Source organism: Pygocentrus nattereri, chromosome 14 (assembly GCF_015220715.1).
Source record: "Pygocentrus nattereri isolate fPygNat1 chromosome 14, fPygNat1.pri, whole genome shotgun sequence".
In the NCBI taxonomy this organism is placed as follows: Eukaryota; Metazoa; Chordata; class Actinopteri; order Characiformes; family Serrasalmidae; genus Pygocentrus; species Pygocentrus nattereri.
Window position 1 is genome coordinate 24,788,593 of NC_051224.1, and position 19,950 is coordinate 24,808,542.

The 19,950-nt window shown below is 39.0% G+C and overlaps 1 protein-coding gene across 1 annotated transcript in view; it reads right to left on the reverse strand.

Moving 5' to 3' along the window:
• The window catches only part of pdxdc1 (pyridoxal-dependent decarboxylase domain containing 1), a 48,720-nt gene that overhangs the window by 11,521 nt on the left and 17,249 nt on the right, over nt 1-19,950 (reverse strand). Inside the window, 10 exon segments of the mRNA XM_017715481.2 lie at nt 449-519; nt 818-878; nt 10,696-10,746; nt 13,730-13,801; nt 13,804-13,857; nt 14,533-14,634; nt 16,014-16,062; nt 16,941-17,025; nt 19,355-19,433; nt 19,522-19,590. Of these exon segments, the coding sequence (XP_017570970.2) occupies nt 449-519; nt 818-878; nt 10,696-10,746; nt 13,730-13,801; nt 13,804-13,857; nt 14,533-14,634; nt 16,014-16,062; nt 16,941-17,025; nt 19,355-19,433; nt 19,522-19,590 (693 nt within the window).

A 19,950-nucleotide genomic window follows, 5' to 3' on the forward strand; every position in this document is an offset into this window, starting at 1 on the left:
GCAAACGAACTAAGCTGGCTTGACAAACTGTTGCTCTGGAATCCCAGGTGGTTGCTAAGTTGTTGCTAAGATGTTGCTATGGTATTCTAGGTGTTTGCTACGGTGCTGCTAGGCCATTTCTATGTAATTCCAGGTAGTTGTTAAGGTGTTGCTATGCTATTGCTGTTACTCCAGGTGGTTGCTACAGTGCTGGGTGTTCTCAGGCAGGCTGGGTGTTATGTTATCCCAGGCAGGCTGGGTGTTATGTTATCTCAGGCAGGTGTTAAGGTGTTCCTATGCCATTGCTGTTTTACTCCAGGTGGTTGCTAAGGTGTTGCTAGACCACTGCTTTTTTATTCCAGGTGGCTGCTACGGTGTTGCTAGGCCATTCCTATATTATTCCAGGTGGTTGCTAAGGTGCTATGACTCGCATCTGTACAGTGATTCTGTTAATGAGTTGTGCGCTTACCCATCTGTTGAGGGCGTCCTGCACCTCTCTCTCTCCTGTAAAATATCCCTCCATAGAGCCGCCACTGGACGCTGTGGAGGGGGGAAATCATACAGGGGTAAAGGAAGATACACTAATATTGTAGGTAATTTTTTGGCTGTTACTAATACATACAGACATATATACAAACATCTGATTATTCCACCTGCCATTTAACTATCCATCCATCCATCCATCAATCCCCCATCCATCCATCAATTCACTCATCCATCCATCCATCAACCTATCCATCCATCCTTCAATCCACCCATCCATCCACCCACCAATCCATCCATCCTTTAGTCCACCCATCCACTTATCTTTTGTCAAGAGAAAAAACTGAAACATCACCTGAACTGTTATCTTGGGAGAACCTGAACACCACCACAGGAGAACACAGCTCATCTTCTACCTGAAAACATGAAAGAGAGAGAGAGAGACAGAGAGAGAGAGAGAGAGAGAGAGAGAGAAGAGTGAGAGACAGAGAGAGAGAGACAGAGAGAAAGACATGGTATCTAACACACCTTTTTTGACACTTATATATGAATATGAATATTAGCAGGAGTTTTTATGTCATGCAGTAAGCAGCACTCGTCTGTGGCTCATTCAGGTTGAGCTTTAGGTCTGAAACATTCTGATGTGATGTCATGGAGAGTTTTAGTGTGAGGCGCTGGGCAGACGGGTTAAACTGGATCGCATGGCTCTTGACCTGAAGTCATGCACTGGTGCTGGAATGTTACGCTGGATCCATGAGTGACATTCTAACAGCCTACGGTCAACCTTCTGAACAACAGACTGAGCAATAAACAAATAATCCACGGGAGGGGGTCCGTTATAGGCTCCTATACCCAGCCCGACTCCGGATCACATACAAAGGTAAGGATAAGCAGTTTCAAGACGCAGTAGAGGCCATGGCTTATGTTAAGGACAATATTCTGTAAGGTAGCGTCGTTTTTATACTGTGAACAGACTTTTTGGTGAGTACACGAACTTGGGCTTGAACACGTCTGAGTCTTTGGTGATGGGGATTGGAGATGCAAGGACTACAGCAGATTTGATTTTTCAAGAATTTCTGTTAATTTGATTGAACTGTGGTACATTTATTATTGTTTTTTTTTTTTATAACCTATATCTCTCCCTTATTATTAATCACTGTGTATCTCACCTAATTGTTTACCTGTCATCAGTATTATAGTCTAATAGTAGATACTAATTGCCACTTTTACTTTATTTTTAATTGAAATGTTTGGGTTACCTTATTTGATATTTTAATATATAGTATATGTGCAGAGCAAGCTGCAGAGCTGGAGTCCTCTTAAAAGCACTTTATGTGTGGATTTTCTTTTTGCGAGGGGTTAGTTTCTCACCATGTTCTAGTTGGTGACTGGGGAAGGGTTACTGTTGCACTAAATGTATTGCTCCTATTTTTTTGTTGTGCTATCTTTCAGGTTAGTGGAGGGATCCTCTTCTGTCTGCATTACACAAAAATTACCCATGGTACATCCATATTACTACAACTCATAAATACATAAGACTAACATAAATGGTTGCTCACACTGATAAATCAAAAACTTGCCAGATAAACTTTGTAAGTTGGAACGTTAAATCCTTAAATCACCCAGTGAAACGCCGAAAAGTACTTTCACACCTTAAACAACTAAATGCAGACATTGCCTTCCTGCAAGAAACCCATTTGAACACGTTTGACCATTTTAGACTTAGAGGGGGATGGGTTGGACAACTTTTCCATTCTAATTTTCATTCTAGATCTAGGGGAACAGCTATTTTAATTAAAAAGACCATCCCATTTGTAATGTTAAAAGTTGATGCTGACTCAGCTGGTCGTTATATAATAGTTGTGGGCAGACTGAACAATACTCCAGTAGTTTTAGTAAACATATATGCACCTAATTGGGATGACAGTGCATTTTTTACCAGCCTCTTTTCCCTTATACCCGATATAGACACACATCATCTCATATTAGGAGGAGATATTAATTGTGCCCTGTCGCCCTCATTGGATCGTAGTTCACCCAAGACCACGCAACCAACCCGTTCAACAACTGTGCTTAATCAGCTTCTAAAAACCTATGGAATGGCTGATGTATGGCGCTTTCAGAATCCTGGGCGCAGATGCTACTCCTTCTATTCACCCGTTCACAAAACATATTCTCGTATTGATTTTTTTTTTTGTTGATAGTAGCTTACTGCCATTAGTCACGGAATGTGAATATCAGGCAATAGTAATATCAGACCATGCACCATTGTTAATGACATTAAACTTGCCTACTTGCAGCAGTGGATATCGGCCGTGGCGATTTAATACACTACTTCTCTCTGATACTGAGTTTGTTAAATTCATTTCTAGAGAAATAGATGACTTTTTAGAATGTAATCAGACCCCAGGAATGTCCTATTGTCTAATTTGGGAGACGTTAAAAGCCTATCTCAGAGGCCAAATCATTTCATACAGTGCCCGTGTAAAGAAAAAACAACAGGAGCGGCTTAAAAAGATCGAAAGCGATATTCTGCAGTTGGATGGGGTTCTCTCACTTTATCCATCCACTAATTTATTTAAGGAACGATTAGCTCTTCAGACAGAATTTAATTTGCTATCTACAAAACTTACTGAGAATCTGTTAAACAAGTCTAGACACAAGTCATATGAACATGGTGAAAAAATTGGAAAAATCTTAGCCCATCAATTACGGCAACAGAGTGTTGATCAGTCAATTCTTGAAATTACTGATGAACTTGACAAAAAATTAACTGATCCTTCAGAGATTAATAATAGGTTCATGGAGTATTACTCACTATTATATACATCTGAATCTAGTAAGAATGAGTTATTGTTTGACTCATTTTTTAGCAAAGTTACGTTACCCACTATAGATGAACAATTTGCCTTAGATTTGGAGAGGCCATTTTCAAAGGCCGAAATATTGAAAGCTATTGCCTCCATGCAAAGTGGGAAGTCGCCAGGGCCAGACGGCTTTCCAAGCAAATTTTTTAAGAAGTTCTCCTCACAACTTTCCCCTATACTGCTTGCTGTCTATGATGAATCCTCCATCTCTGGATCATTGCCAGAAACCATGAGGCAAGCCGTTATTTCTTTAATTCATAAAAAGGGTAAGAGTAAATTGGATTGTAGCTCATATCGGCCTATTTCATTGTTAAATGTTGATAGTAAAATATTTGCCAAACTTTTAGCACTTCGATTGGAAATTGTTATACCTTCAGTAGTGTCTGATGATCAGACTGGGTTTATTAAGAATCGGTATTCATTTTACAATATACGTAGACTTTTGAACATCCTCCATCATCCCACTCCACTCGATATACCTGAGGTGCTTTTGTCCTTAGATGCTGAAAAGGCATTTGATCAGGTGGAGTGGGATTACCTCTTCTATACATTGAGAAAATTTGGTTTTGGTCCAAAATTTATATCATGGATTCAGGTTTTATATTCCTCCCCTTTGGCAGCAATTCGGACAAATAATAATATATCATCTTTCTTTCCATTAGGTTGCGGGACTAGGCAGGGCTGCCCCCTATCGCCCTCGTTATTTGCACTGATGATTGAGCCTTTAGCAGTTGTAATACGGTCTGATAGTACTATTAAGGGCATATGGAGGGGTGAATCTTAACATAAAGTGTCCCTCTATGCGGACGATACCCTCTTGTACGTGTCTGAGCCACTTAAGACCTTGCCTCAAATATTGTCATTACTTGGTAGTTTTGGAAAAATATCAGGATATAAAATAAATTTGCAAAAGAGTGAACTTTTGCCGATCAATACAGCAGCCAGACTAATCACATTTGACTCCTTACCATTTAAACTGAGTAAAGATAAATTTAAGTACTTAGGTATTTGGGTTACTAATAACTACAAGCATCTCTACAAAGCAAATTTTATTCCACTGATGGACTCTATAAAACAAGATTTCAAACGCTGGCGTACATTACCGATTTCATTAGGAGGCAGGATAAACACTGTTAAGATGAATATCTTGCCAAGATTTTTATATCTGTTCCAGTGCATTCCAATATTTTTAACTCAATCTTTTTTTTTACTCATAGACAAGCTAATATCAGCATTTATATGGAATGGGAAAAATGCACGCATCCGCAAAAGTATCCTGCAGCGACATCGAGAACATGGTGGACTATCGTTACCCAATTTTCAGTATTATTATTGGGCAGCCAATGCCCGCTCTATGTTATATTGGTTTAAATCATATATTGATGGTCCTGAGTGGCTGTCTCTTGAGAATTTGTCATGTCAACCTGCCTCATTACATGCATTGCTCTGCTCAACGTTCCCATCACCTCATCCAGTATGCAAATACTCTCTAAATCCAGTGGTTAAACATTCTCTCAAAATATGGGGACAGTTTAGAAGACATTTCTCACTTAATGATATCTCCGTCCATGCTCCCATAGCAAAAAATCACATGTTTACTCCTTCTATTATAGATGACTCTTTTAATGCTTGGTCTTTAAAAGGTCTCAGGGTATTAAAAGATATGTATGTTGAAGGCAGTTTTGCAACTGTTCAACAAGTGAAAACCAAATTCCAAATTCCTAATGCTCACTTCTTCAACTATCTTCAACTTCGCAGTTTTATATCATCATCTGTTTGTAATTTCTAGAAGTGAATCCGTATTCTAAAGGAGCCATTGGTAAAATTTATAGTATAATGAATACTCATAATATGGGACCACTGGCTCGCGTGAAGAGGCTGTGGGAAGAGGACCTGGCTACAGGAATAACTGAGGATGTCTGGCAATCTATATTGAAAAATATTCATCTATCTTCGATATGTCAAAGACATCGACTGATCCAATTTAAAGTGGTCCATAGATTGCATTGGTCCAAAGTAAAACTGGCAAAATTTAAACGATAGATCCTCACTGTGATAGATGTGAAGTTGAGCCTGGAACTCTGTACCACATGTTTTGGCTTTGTCCAAAACTTGAAGATTTTTGGAAGTCTATATTTAGGTTTATCTCTGATATATTGGGGACAATAATAGAGCCTGATGCCATAATCTCTATATTTGGCATTGCACCACAGTATTCTCATTTAAATCAAAATAATAAAATCCTTATAGCCTTTACTACTCTTTTAGCTCGAAAGCAAATACTACTTAAATGGAAAGATAAGTCCCCTCCAACTTTTAAAATGTGGTTTATTGAACTTTTATACAATTTGACTATGGAAAAAATAAGGTATTCTATAAGAGGTTGTGCCTACAAATTTTTTTATATCTGGCAACCGGTTTTGGATCAAATTAGGGAGATGGATCCCTCGCTAATCTCATTCTCACAGGAGTAATGTACATATTTTGTAATTTATCATTTTTTTTTCTTCTCTCCTTTTTAAATACTAATACTTTATGAATCTTTTCAAATCTATATTTGCATTTGTGCAACATTTGGGGGTTGTTTTGGGTGGGGGGGTTGAAATAATGACAAAAAATAAAACGTGTATTATATAGTGTATTAATGCTTAAGATGTTCAATAAAAACACTTTGAAGAAAACAAATAATCCATACTGGACCTTCAGATACAGCAGTCAGCTCCTCGTTTTAAAGGGCCAAAGCTGTTTTATTCCGAAATATAACAAAGAATATTCTGTTTTCATTCATTTGAGGCTTTTACATCATTAACAGACCTGGTGAAAAACCAAGAACAGACTCCCTCCAAGTTCTAACAGTATGAGCTACGACAGGTTATGACAGGTATAAACAGCCCTGTAATATCATCCAAATGTTACCAGAACACTTCTCTTCTTCTTCCTCGTCCTTTCAGTTCACATTCCTTTCGATAACAAAAGGTGAATGGGGATCTGAGCTTCTCCTGTCTGGTTAGCCAGGGGCAGCAATTCAAAATGTTAAAAAAACCTGTTTGTGCTGTTTTTGAGGGTCTGATAAGATCAACTTCAGAAACTATGAGTGTCACACCACTGCTCAAAACATTTGTACACTAGTGAATATTTTATGATGCCTCCTGCCAGTGGTGGACAGTAACTAAGTAAATGTAATTGATTTCTGTACTTAAGTAGTTTTTTGTGTATCTGTACTGAAGTTTTTCCATTTTGGGCGACTTTTTACTTTCACTCCACTACATTTCAAAGTCTAATATCTGACTTTTTCCTCCACTATATTTTGAAAAATCTGTCCTTCCTTTTGGTTTTTGTGTGTATAAAAACGTAACATGTTAAAACGAAAGAAGCGCAAAGCAAGAACACCAATCAGGGCACAGCGGTCACTTTGTTTAAATACAGCACAATATAGAAATATGGACACATATGCAGTCGTGACTGACGCGTCTTTTTACTGAATTTATACAAACACTTTCATTTTATAGTAAATTAGTCTGGGCTGGTTTATGTTTATGAACAGAGACCTACAGATCAACATAGCAAAGGAGCTCATTTGTGATCCTGAGTTTAAAGCCAGTTTTTATTAAACTTAAACTTGTATCTAAGTTGTAAATAAATCTTAAACTGAAACTTTGCTTGTGTGTAAAAAGTGATTTCAGAGCCACTCGGTTCTCCCTGATGGAAACTGTTTACCTTCAGTGTTTTGTGCTTATGATCATTTTAATAGACGTCAGCGTCACTAATTAATGACCTTCTATTAAAAGACTGGTTTACCAAGAGAGACGCTGGAGGATTTTCACCTAAAATGAAGGCAAGTCTAGTTATAAAAATGATAACAGGACATTACAGTCATAATTAATCTTTTAGTACTTTTACTTTTGATACTTAAGTACATTTGAAGACAAATACTTTTGTATTTTTACTCAAGTGGAGGTCTAAAGGGAGGAACTTCTACTTTTACTGGAGAAATATTTTACGTTGGGTATCTCTACTTTAACACAAGAACCACTGCCTCCTGCACTTTAAATGGCCAAGGAAGGCTCTTTTCTCTCCAGTAACTGCGCTAAAATGCTAGAGCAGAAATCAAAATCAAAATTTACACAGCTTCCCCTTCACACCAAATGCAGACAATCAGACAAGACATGTTTGGTTTGCTTATTTAGTTTTATGCTGCCTTTGATTCTTCCACGGAAGGTCCTATATTTCTTGATTTGTGTTCAAGTGGTTTTGGTTGGAAACAAGACAGATGTGCAGTAAATAATGCTTTGTTTGTTTTTCTTTACAGTCTGTTTTTGCAGGACCGTAACCAGGATCAGAATTTTAGTGAGGTCCATTTTGCAGAAATCTCATAGTGAATAAACTAACTGCCAAATATGATAATTACACAAACTTTAAGTTTCTCTTTTAGGGTTTTTTTTTAGGTAAGTTGATTTAATTAATAATTTAATTATTTGTTTATGTTAATCTTATCAGATTTTCTCAGTGATTTCAATTATGTTTTCAAAACGATAATTTAACCTCAGTTCCCCCCCAATCAAAGTGGGAGGAGTCTGGTCTGGTACTGGGGGCAGTCATGGGCAGGAAGTTAGGGAACCAGCCTTGTGACCGGAAGGTCGCCGGTTCGATCCCCAGAGCCAACAGCACATGACTGAGGTGTCCTTGAGCAAGACTAACCCCCAACTGCTCCCTGGGCACTGCGGATTGGGCTGCCCACCGCTCCAGGCAAGTGTGCTCACTGCCCCCTAGTGTGTGTGTGCTCACTAGTGTGTATGTGGTGTTTCACTTCACAGACGGGTTAAATGCGGAGGTGGAATTTCCCCGTTGTGGGACTAATAAGGGTCACTTAATCTTAATCTTAATCATAATCTTAATCTTACAACTGTTGACGCTCAACATGGCGACTGTTTACAAGGAAAGTCCCACCCTCCGAGAGAAAAAGCTAGACAGCTTGCTGGTTAAGCCATACTAATTGATGTGCATTAGCTTCCATTACTTGTTGGCTACATTAACCTCATAGTTCCAGGACTAAAACCAGTGGTGGACAGTAACTAAGTAAATGTAATTGGTTTCTGTACTTAAGTAGTTTTTTCGTGTATCTGTACTTAAGTTTTTCCATTTTGGGCGACTTTTTAATTTCACTCCACTGTTTGTAAAAAGTGATTTCAGAGCCACTCGGAAACTGTTTACCTTCTTTTAGTACTTTTACTGACACTTAAGTACATCTGAAGACAAATACTTTTGTACTTTTACTCAAGTGGAGGTCTAAAGGGAGGAACTTCTTTTTATTGGAGTAATATTTTACCTTGAGTGTCTTGAACTCAAGTACAGGGTTTGTGTACTTCGTTCAACACTGACTAAATAAAACTAAAGAAACAAACTTCAGACACCAAACGCGTCTTGGCTGATCAGCTACACTGGTGTTAAAGCTGGGGTGGCTTTAAGCACCGAACTGTGTCTCAGATTTGAATCCACACATCAGTCCCTCAGAGTCAGGTCCAGCGCTGATGACCCGCAAATCATCAAAGCTCTATGAGGTGAGGTTTCCCCAGATGCTTGTGCTCATGCCTGATGCACTGATGGGTGGAAAACCCTCAGAGCAGACGCTGTGCGGCAGGCGGACATGGTGAGGGAGGGAGCAGTGGAGACAGGGCAAGCAGAAAGAGAGAGAGAGAGAGAGAGAGAGAGAGAGAGAGGGGGGGGGGGGGGGGGGGGGGAGAGGGAGAGAGGGAGAGAGAGAGAGGGAGAGAGGGAGAGAAGGAGAGAGAGAGAGAGAGAGAGAGAGAGGTAGAGAGAGAAGGGGGGGGACGCGTGAGGGAGAAGTGAGAGTTCAGGCAGAGAGAGGGTGGGTCCCACCTACAATAGAGAGAATGAGCGAGCCCAGGACGTCCCGCAGTGAAACCCCGGAGATAGGCGGGACCCGCGAGCGAGACACCAAACCCTGAAACCAACGGCACCCGGTTCTCACTAACACACACTACTGCAGAACCTCACACACACACACACGCGCCACTGCCATATAGAATTGGGCGATAATCTCATCTTTCAGTAAGATCAACCATAAATTTATCATGACACATTCATCCAACTAATTCAGCAATTCATAAGGCTTACTGTATAATTCATTATACTTTATTATAGACACTGAATAATTCATAGTAGATACTAAATATTTCACAATAGATACTGAATAATTCATAGTGGATACTAAATATTTAATAGAGGATACTAAATAATTAATTAGAGGTACTGAATAACTCATACAAGACACAGAATAATTCATAGCAGATACTAAATACTTCATAGTGGATACTAAGTAATTCATTATAGATACAGAATAATTCATAGCAGATACTAAATATTTCATTGTTGACAGTAAATATTTCATTATAAATACTGCATATTTCATAGTGGCTACTACATGATTCATTGTAGATACTGAATAATTCATAGTAGATATTGAATAATTCAGATATTTCCACTGTGAATCCAGTTAAACAGGTTGTTTTGTCAAGTTTTTAAGAAATGTTTAAATAAATGGTTCTCCTTTGCTTTATCCACATTACCACAGTATGAAGGTACTCTACATTATACATTATTAATCACTAAATGCTGTTCCCCATATCGCCCAGCTCTATCACCAACACACACAATACAGACACAACACTGGCTGCACTTTACCATGCTCAAAGCCTCGAGGAGAGAGATTTCACTGTTGAGGACATCCTGATGATGGTGACAGGGAGAAAGGGCTGTTTTTAAGAGTTTTTAAGGGTTTCTCTCAGGCTGAATGATTAAAGGCCTAAAGATATGAGCCAATTTGATGTGTTCTTCAATAATAATGCTCAAAGTGTCTCTGAATTACATGTTTAAGTTGTTCTTTTTGGAAAACTCACAGATGGGAAATTAAAAAGGACAGAAATCTTCATAATATGGATTTACACTGCCCGTCAGATGTTTGAGAACATCTGGCTTTTCAAAAGTTTCTTTTTTCTTCTGGTGGTTTGCAATGATGGATCATATGAAATAGAAAGCTGTTAAGATTTTGCCATTTTTCTCCTTGCAAAAGCTGTGGATACTGCCAAAGACCACATATTTGGACGTTTCAGTTTCAGGCATGTGCTTTTGACTATATAGTTTTGAAAGGAAAACAGTCAAATAATTTTCTGAAGTGTTGAAGATAAACACGTCCAAAGTGTAATAGTGAAATATGAACATTATTAATCTAAAGTAAGAAAAGGCGAGGTGTCCCCATACTTCTGATGGGCAGTGTACAGTACTATATTTCTCAGAGAGGCTTTGTTGACATGCTGCTGAAAGTATGAAAGTGTACGTGTTCACTTACCGAAGTCTTTATGCAGTTCAGTGACTTCAGCTGCTCCAGTAGCTTCTGACTCTGTACAGAAACACATCAGTCAGGTTAGTCAGCTGGCCATTAGGCCATGTTTACAGTGCTTTACATACAACCCCAATTCCAATGAAGTTGGGACGTTGTGTAAAACAGAAATAAAAACAGAATATGATGATTTGCAAATCCTTTTAAACCTATATTCAATATACACTACAAAGACAAGATATTTAATGTTCAAACTTTGTTGTTTTTTGCAAATATTCACTCAATTTGAATTTGAGGCCTGCAACACATTCCAAAGAATTTGGGACAGGGGCAACAAAAGACTGGGAAAGTTGAGGAATGCTCAAAAAACACCTGTTTGGAACATTCCACAGGTGAACAGGTTAATTGGAAACATGTGAGTGTCATGATTGGGTATAAAGGGAGCATCCCTGAAAGGCTCAGTCGTTCACAAGCAAGGATGGGAGAGGGTCACCACTTTGTGAACAACTGCATGAGCAAATAGTCCAACAGTTTAAGAACAATGTTTCTCAACGTACAATTGCAAGGAATTTAGGGATTTCATCATCTACAGTCCATAATATCATCAAAAGATTCAGAGAATCTGGAGAAATCTCTGTGAGTAAGCAGCAAGGCAGAAAACCAACAGTGAATGCCCGTGACCTTCGATCCCTCTGGCGGCACTGCATTAAAAATCGACATCATTCTGTAATGGATATTACCACATGGGCTCAGGATCACTTCAGAAAACCACTGTCAGTGAACACAGTTCGTCGCTCCGTCTACAAGTGCAAGTTAAAACTCTGCCATGCAAAGCGAAAGCCAGATATCAACAACACCCAGAAACGCTGCCGGCTTCTCTGGGCCCGAGCTCATCTGAGATGGACTGATGCAAAGTGGAAAAGTGTCCTGTGGTCTGATGAATCCACATTTCAAACTGTTTTTGGAAATCATGGATGTCGTGTCCTCCGGGCCACAGAGGAAAAGGACTGTCCGGATTGTTATCAGCACAAAGTTCAAAAGCCAGCATCTCTGATGGTGTGGGGGTGTGTTAGTGCCCATGGCATGGGTAACTTGCACATCTGTGAAGGCACCATTAATGCTGAAAGGTACATACAGGTTTTGGAGCAACATATGCTGCCATCTAAGCAACGTCTTTTTCACGGACGTCCCTGCTTATTTCAGCAAGACAATGCCAAGCCACATTCTGCACGTGTTACAACAGCGTGGCTTCGTAGTAAAAGAGTGCGGGTACTAGACTGGCCTGCCTGCAGTCCAGACCTGTCTCCCATTGAAAATGTGTTGCGCATTATGAAGTGCAGAATATAACAACGGAGACTCCGGACTGTCGAGCAACTGAAGTTGTACATCAAGCAAGAATGGGAAAGAATTCCACCTACAAAGCTTCAACAATTAGTGTCCTCAGTTCCCAAACGCTTATTGCGTGTTGTTAAAAGGAAAGGTGATGTAACACAGTGGTAAACACGCCCCTGTCCCAACTTCTTTGGAACATGTTGCAGGCATCAAATTCAAAATGAGTGAATATTTGCAAAAACAATAAAGTTTATCCGTTATAACATTAAATATCTTGTGTAGTGTATTCAATTGATTATAGGTTGAAAAGGATTTGCAAATCATCGTCTTCTGTTTTTATTTCTGTTTTACACAACATCCCAACTTCATTGGAAGTGGGGTTGTACAGCGGTGTATGTATGTATGTAGTACAGCAATACTCCTAATTCAGTACATTACTACTCCCCAATATGATGCACTACTGCTCTCTATATAGTTCACTACTACTCCCCAAATAGTGCACTACTGATCTCTAAATAGAACAGTACTGCTCCCCAAATAGTGCACTGCTGCTCTCTATACAGTTCACTACTACTCCCCAAAGAGTGCACTACTACTCTTCATATAGGGCACTACTGCTCTCTATATAGTTCACTACTACTCTCCAAATAGTGCACTACTACTCTTAATATAGTGCACTACTGCTCTATATTGTTCACTACTACTCTTAATATAGTGCACTAGTGCTCTCCAAATAGTGCACTACTACTCTCCAAATAGTGCACTACTACTCTCCAAATAGTGCACTACTGCTCTCTACATGGTGTACTTCTACTCTTTACCTTGCACACTGATCTCCATGTAGTACTACTCCCTGTGTCATGTACTTCTGCTTCTTATGTAGTGCACTACAACTCCCCATATAGTGCACTAGTACTCCCCATATACTGTACTGGTACTCCCCATACAGTGCACTATTACTCCCTGTGTAGTGCATTACACCCAAATAGTTTATTTCACACTGTAACTTTCCACCTGTATTCATTTGCCATTTTATCAGAAACACCTGCCACTGTATCCAAATACTGAGCTCAACACATTGGAAACAAACAAAACATAAATGTAAAAAGGGTCATGACTTTTGCACGGCTGCGTTTTATTGTTTTAGTCAATTGGTCAATTTTCTGATCACAGCTATATACATCATTTGGGCGGTGGATCATTGTCAGCACAGCAGTAACACCCACTGGTTGTATGCGCAGCTTGATTAGCCATCTTCTAATTCTAAATAATTGGTCAGTTTCTGACCAGAGTTGCTCTTAGCTGGACATTTTTGTGTGGATAGTGCACTCAACCTAGCAGTGACACGGGTGTGTGTAAACCTCAGCAACACAGCCGTGTCTGATGCACTCATACCAGCACCATACACACTACCATGCAGTGACACTGCTGTGCTGGGAATGAACCACCACCCAAATAATATCTGGACAGCAGTGGTTCTGTTTTCAGAAACTGAACAAAGATGAAGGGGTAAAGGGGAGCTGACCAAACAAAAGGCTACAGTCTGCAAGTGTAAACCTACAAAGAGCACTTACTCAGTGTAAAATGTCCAGTGACTGTTGATACTAGGTAGACTGGAACCTCAGTGTACAGTACTGTTTGGTTTTAAGGATGTATTTAGTATGCTATATAGTGAATAGGGAGCCAGATGAAATTTGAGATGTGTACTCACGAGTTGGGACGCATGCATAATCCTCTGTACAATCCCATCATGCCCCAGGTACTGCAGGGGACAGCCAGAGGGGTCAGAGCACGCAGCTTCTCCACCGGCTGACTGGACGTTAGACCTGCTGCAAGAGACTGAGGGAGAGAGGGAGAGAGGGAGAGAAAACTTAAAAACTATGAAACAACACATGGAATATAAATTTGTCTACTAGACAGCAAAAAATATCTTTCAAAAGAGTTCAATTGTTTCAGATATATCAAATTTATCATTTTGAGATGGTGGTAAGAACATTATACAATGTATATAACTTATGTCTAGACACTTATACCTTTTTTACATTATTTTATCAGGTGAAATTATCATCTTTTATTTGCAAATAATTCTGCTACATCATCTACATTATGTCTCGGAATAGGAAATGTTGCCTGCAGGAAAATCAGACAATTTTATTTTATTTATCAGTGGATAATATTACTCAAAACAATTCAATTATAATATTCTTACAACAATCTCAAAATGATAAATATTAGAGGTATTAAAAAGATTTAATGTGTTTTCACTTGCGAACATACCATTTTTGCAGTGTAGGACATAATAACAAGCATTTGAGTATAAGCCTTTAGATTAAAAATATCTTTAAGGTTATAAAAAGGTGGTTCACACACCTGACTGATACTGTATGTCTAAAGTGGTGTGAAGTGTACAAAACTAATTTGTGTTACTCATATCTCAATTAGGAACCATATGGTTAGTTCTCTTTATGGTTTCTCAATGTGCTTCTTCTTGTACTGTAATATGGATTTACAAACCAACGCAGGGTCCTCGTGTCTGTAGAGCGTGACGGCCGGTACAGAGGGCAGCCCGAGCCATGGCCCGGGGGTCAGAGTCATACTGTCACACTTAGTGGCTGCCTGGAAGCACACGCAAAAACCCCATTCAGATAAACTCCAACAAAACTCAACAGCTCAAAGTCAGGAGGAACCTTTATTTGACATTTTTCTTACATTTTATTTGACATTTTATTTTTCTTGCCTTTTATTAGTTATAATTTATAGGTCAGTGACACGGCATGCATTTTGTGTCCAGGTCCATTATTTTCCAAAAACTAATTGTATAAATCCATGGCATACATCAAATTATTCAACAATACTTCTTTTATGGGAAACAGTTTTCATTGCATTCATGTAAATTAATTTCAGTTTCTTTTTGTCTCCAAAGTCTAAAATGTCAGGTGCTGCAATCATCCAACTAAAGATGTGACTATGTAATTATCAAAAAGGTAATTTAGTTAAAAAACTGTAAATAATATAATTTGGCATGATTTTATGTCTGAAAATGTTACCAATAAAATCCATGGTTGCAAAACAAGACAACTTTTAAAGAACTTGACTCACTGAAAATGTTTGTCTGCAAGCTCGTACGTCCTCAAATGTCAGGCGCGAAACCAAAAGCAAAGGACTTTTATTTTGAAATGATTTATGCACGAATTGTAATGTTTCAGTCGTGATTAAAACAGTTCAGTTTACAATGTCAGGTGGTCTGACCTCAGTAGAGATATGAAAAGGTGGAATTATTATATGTTATTATTATATTATATAATAAATGTTTATTTATTTTGAAAAGGTCAAAGGTGAAGGTCAAAGGTTTCTACGGTGTGTCCAAGTAATGCCTGTTTGATATGAAATTAGTCTGAAAGCAATTAAAGCTTGATAACATATGTTTTAAGATAGAACATATAATTGCAAACAAACATGCAGATATAAAAGTGCACATCTCTTCCTTTTTAATAATAGGATTGTTAAAAACTGTCACTTTGAAAAACCTTATTTGCCACTGAACCATATAATATGTGGTTTTATGTACCAAAAACCTGTTCCAACCTTTTAATCCCACAGAATTAAACACACTGTTTTTGTTACTGTGCAGGCCGATATGTAAAAAAGGCCTTTGTTCTGATTGGCTGTCCTACATGGGCGGTCATATGTAAATGTGTTCATTTACATATGTAAATGTATTCATAGTTGTGCCAGGTGGGCTTTTTGGCAATCTAGTTCCTATATATAAACTGTATGGAGTGGGGAGTGAATGGTCCTCTTTAAAATGTCCAGCGAAAGAACTGACAAGCCAGATCAAGTTGTTTGAAACGGGAAGATTCTAGAGACCCTCAATTAACACGCACAGGTACAGCCCACCTGCCCAACATTTAATCCAGTCAGGATTTGTTGGTGTCTGTATCATTGGTGTAGAAAGTGCTTTAAATATAAAGTTCGTTTTAAAATAAGCAGCTTACTGTGACTGTGGAGGAGATGTTTCCCAGCACCAGCATCGCCAGGTTGACGCTAAGAAACACAGCAAAATAAAAGTCATTAATAAATAATCTGTCTCTCAAAATCACACGGCTAGTAGTGATGCAAAGGCAGTGGAAAAACTGGAGGAATGTTTGGAGGAAAATTGTGTCATTTTAACGTTTGAACAAACTGCAGCTTTAACATCTGAAACATAAAAAGAAGTTCTATATGTTACCAGTGATGGACGAAGTACATAAATCCTGTACTTGAGTTAAAGTAGAGACACCCGAGGTAAAATATTACTCCAATAAAAGTAGAAGTTCCTCACTTTAGACCTCCACTTGAGTAAAAGTACAAAAGTACTTACCTTCAAATGTACTTAAGTATCAAAAGTAAAAGTACTAAAAGATTAATTACGACTGTCATAATCTCAGAAAAAAGCCGCGTCAGTCACGACTGCATATGTGTCCATATTTCTACATTGTGCTCTATTTACACAAAGTTAGGTTAGTTCATCATTTATGGTGAACAGACTCTCCCAAAATTTTACGCTGCTGCGCTGACGTTGAACCGTGTGCTGCACTGGGTCGGTATGACCAACAGGTCAAAACAAGCTCAAAACAAAGTGACCGCTGTGCCCTGATTGGTGTTCTTGCTTTGCACTTCTTTCATTTTAACATGTTATGTTTTTATACACACAGAAACCAAAAGGAAGGACAGATTTCTCAAAATATAGTGGAGGAAAAAGTCAGATATTAGACTCTGGAATGTAGTGGAGTGAAAGTAAAAAGTTGCCCAAAATGGAAAAACCTCAGTACAGATACACAAAAAAACTACTTAAGTACAGAAACCAATTACATTTACTTAGTTACTGTCCACCACTGTATGTTACACCACTGTATGTTCACTGCAGGTGCACTGACACAAACCCTTCAACATGGAGCCACACGTTGTACTGCACACACAGCTCCTTCAGACGGCTCAGTTTATCTGTATGACCTGCACCCGGCGTTCCTGGAGAGAAAAATATAGGAAATGTATTATGTTATGAATATTTGAACTAAGCCTGTCACTTAGAGGTCCGCTACCTGACTCCATGCTCAACAGGACCCCACAAAAAATGAATTTTCAGGGCGTGTTTGGAACGTGTTCCATTCGTGGGCTCAGTTTCTGAGCTGCTGAGCCACTGTGAAGTGGGCTAATATTAATAGAAAACAGAAATTATTTTGCGGGCCAGATAGGACTGTGTAAGCCTTGTGTTCACCACATGGGTCAGAGAAGTCCAGCTGCACTCAGACTGCCCCAACAGTCTGTGATCGTAGCACTTTTGTTAAAATACAGCTTTTACATGGTTCAGCAGACCACACTGCTCACTCATTGGCTGTCTATATGATATATATGATATATACACTCATTGACTGTATACATGATATATATGATATCACTGAAGAAAACCTCTTATCTCCATTTTTTATGTTTTGAGTTTTTGACATAATTTGAAAATGCCTGTTGTTCTTTATATTGTCTGTAAATTTCATGATGAATGGACTAAAAGAAATGAACTAAAATGACTTGGAAAAACGTCTGGTTCCATTGACTTACATTAAAAGTAAAGTAAAGTCACCATTTTGGAGATTCGAGCTTTTCTTCCGCCAACAGCGATTTTTTTACTCTTTAAAGTATAACATATATGATGTATACACTCACTGACTGTACATATGATATATATAACATGTGCCATGCGCCCATCCATCTGGGCCTGATACTGGCAGCGAAAGCCGGCAGGAAGGCTGGGCCCGAACCCAGAGCACAGACAAAACCCAGTGAAGACGAGGAGAAGATGAGATCCGCAAGGGAATGGTGGACGACATACGAGTCCCAAGCCCTGCCTCCTGGTTACCTCTCCAGTCCCGCGGGGAGGCTACTTTACTATGCCTCACATTCGATCCTGGTGGCCAAGCCATGGAGCAGAGGCAGTGACGAGGGGTATATCAAATGTCTTTCCTGGTCCTGGGGTAGCACTGGCCGTGCTACAATACACTTACTGACTGCATATATGATATATATGCTTTACGCAACAGTTAGTTCAGTTAGTTCTGGTCAGATGAGCTGACTGGCTGAGCAGCGTTCTAACTGTCCGGTTTCTTTACCATAACATCATGGGTTTTTCACAAACACTGCATCACTCCGCTGAGACGCTGCTGCTAAGTAACGACTTTGGCAGCTGTAGGAGACGCTCAAGCCATTTGAACGTTCTTACTTTGCCACAAACAGAAAATGAGGACTTTTCAGATCACATTTGACCGACAGCTGATTTGGTCAGACGACACTAAATTCCCAAACTGGCATCAACACTGAGCAGCTGTGTCAGAAGAACAGCTAAACAACCTGGAATCAGCCAGAAATGAACCAAACACCATTCGCCAAACTAAACGGGCTGTAAGATACTTTACAGACTGGCTGGAAAAAAATACAACATTAATACTGATCTGGCAAAAAATGACAAAACTGAGCTGAACTTGATATTGTGTCAGTTTTATGGCTCAGACTGATTTGGTCTGACTCTGAAGATCAGACTACACCTTTGGCAAATGGTATTGGGTTAATTTCTGGCTGATTCTAGGTTGTTTAGCTGTTCTTCTGTCACAGCTGCTGGCTGTAAAGCTGCTCGGTGGTGATGCCACTTTGGGAATTAAGTGTAAGGAGCTGGAGAACGAACTGCCGGCTGTGCAGCGAGTGGGCGGAGCTCATTACTCTGACGTAACAACAAGCTGCTTAAAGGAACTATAATTTGGAGGAAGGAACTGAACTTTAAAACGTTAAACGCTGCATTCATGGCCCAGTTTATTAATACCTTACTTTATTTATTAACTATTGTATAAACGCAATAGAACACTCGAGGAGTGCGTTATCGCTACAACATCACGGCTGTGATGATCTACGCCGACCAAATCACAGCCGTGATGTTATTTCACTCATTGACTGTATGTATACATATGATGTGTCTGACATATACACTCATTGGCAGGAACAGGCAGGCACTGTTGCGCTTATTGAACGTCATTTATGAAACCCAGACAGTGCGTTCGCTTTGTGGAGATCATGAAAATAATGTTATCATTATGTAATAAATATATTCTGATGAAACTCATTCTGTCCACTTACAGAATCATAGCAAAATGCACTGCTTTTTAAATGAAAACAAATCTTTGCCTTCATATGAGCAAATGAGACAAATGTGATTAATAAAGATTAACTATTGTGATCATTTAACAGCCCTAATTTTAATATATCCAAACTATGCTGGTTATGTAAAAATGATGAAACCATGTATGGAACTAACCAGCATTTGCTATTAACAGCAAAGGAAGCTTCCCGGTGTCCACATCGTCTCTGATCAGTTTGTCCAGCAAGGCAATGTCCTGTCAGGAAAAAAAAGGCTAAACGGTAAAAAAAAATACATTTTTATCTTAAATAAAAGAGAAAAGACAAAGAAAAACAGATTCCCACCATTTGGTGCTGAGATCCAAACATGGTGTTGCAGGGCACAATGCAAAGGCTGGACAGGGGCAGACCAAGCTAAACAGGAACACATATACACCTTTATCAGATTACTCCATCATTACAAGAAAATAATAAAACAATCACCAAACTTTCCTGATTTCTTTACAGTGGTAGTGATAGGAACCAGGGGTCGCCATGACTACAACACAAATATACACATTTTATTTACTATCCAGAACCACCAGAGAACCTACACGAGTCTTCTGAGTTTATATGGAATGATGATATGAATGTTGATATAACAATACCTACGTTTAGAGCCGGTTATTCACTCAACCTAATGAGAAACTGTAGAACAGACTCAGTTTATATCACAATACCTACATTTAGAGCCGGTTATTCACTCAACCTAATGAGAAACTGTAGAACAGACTC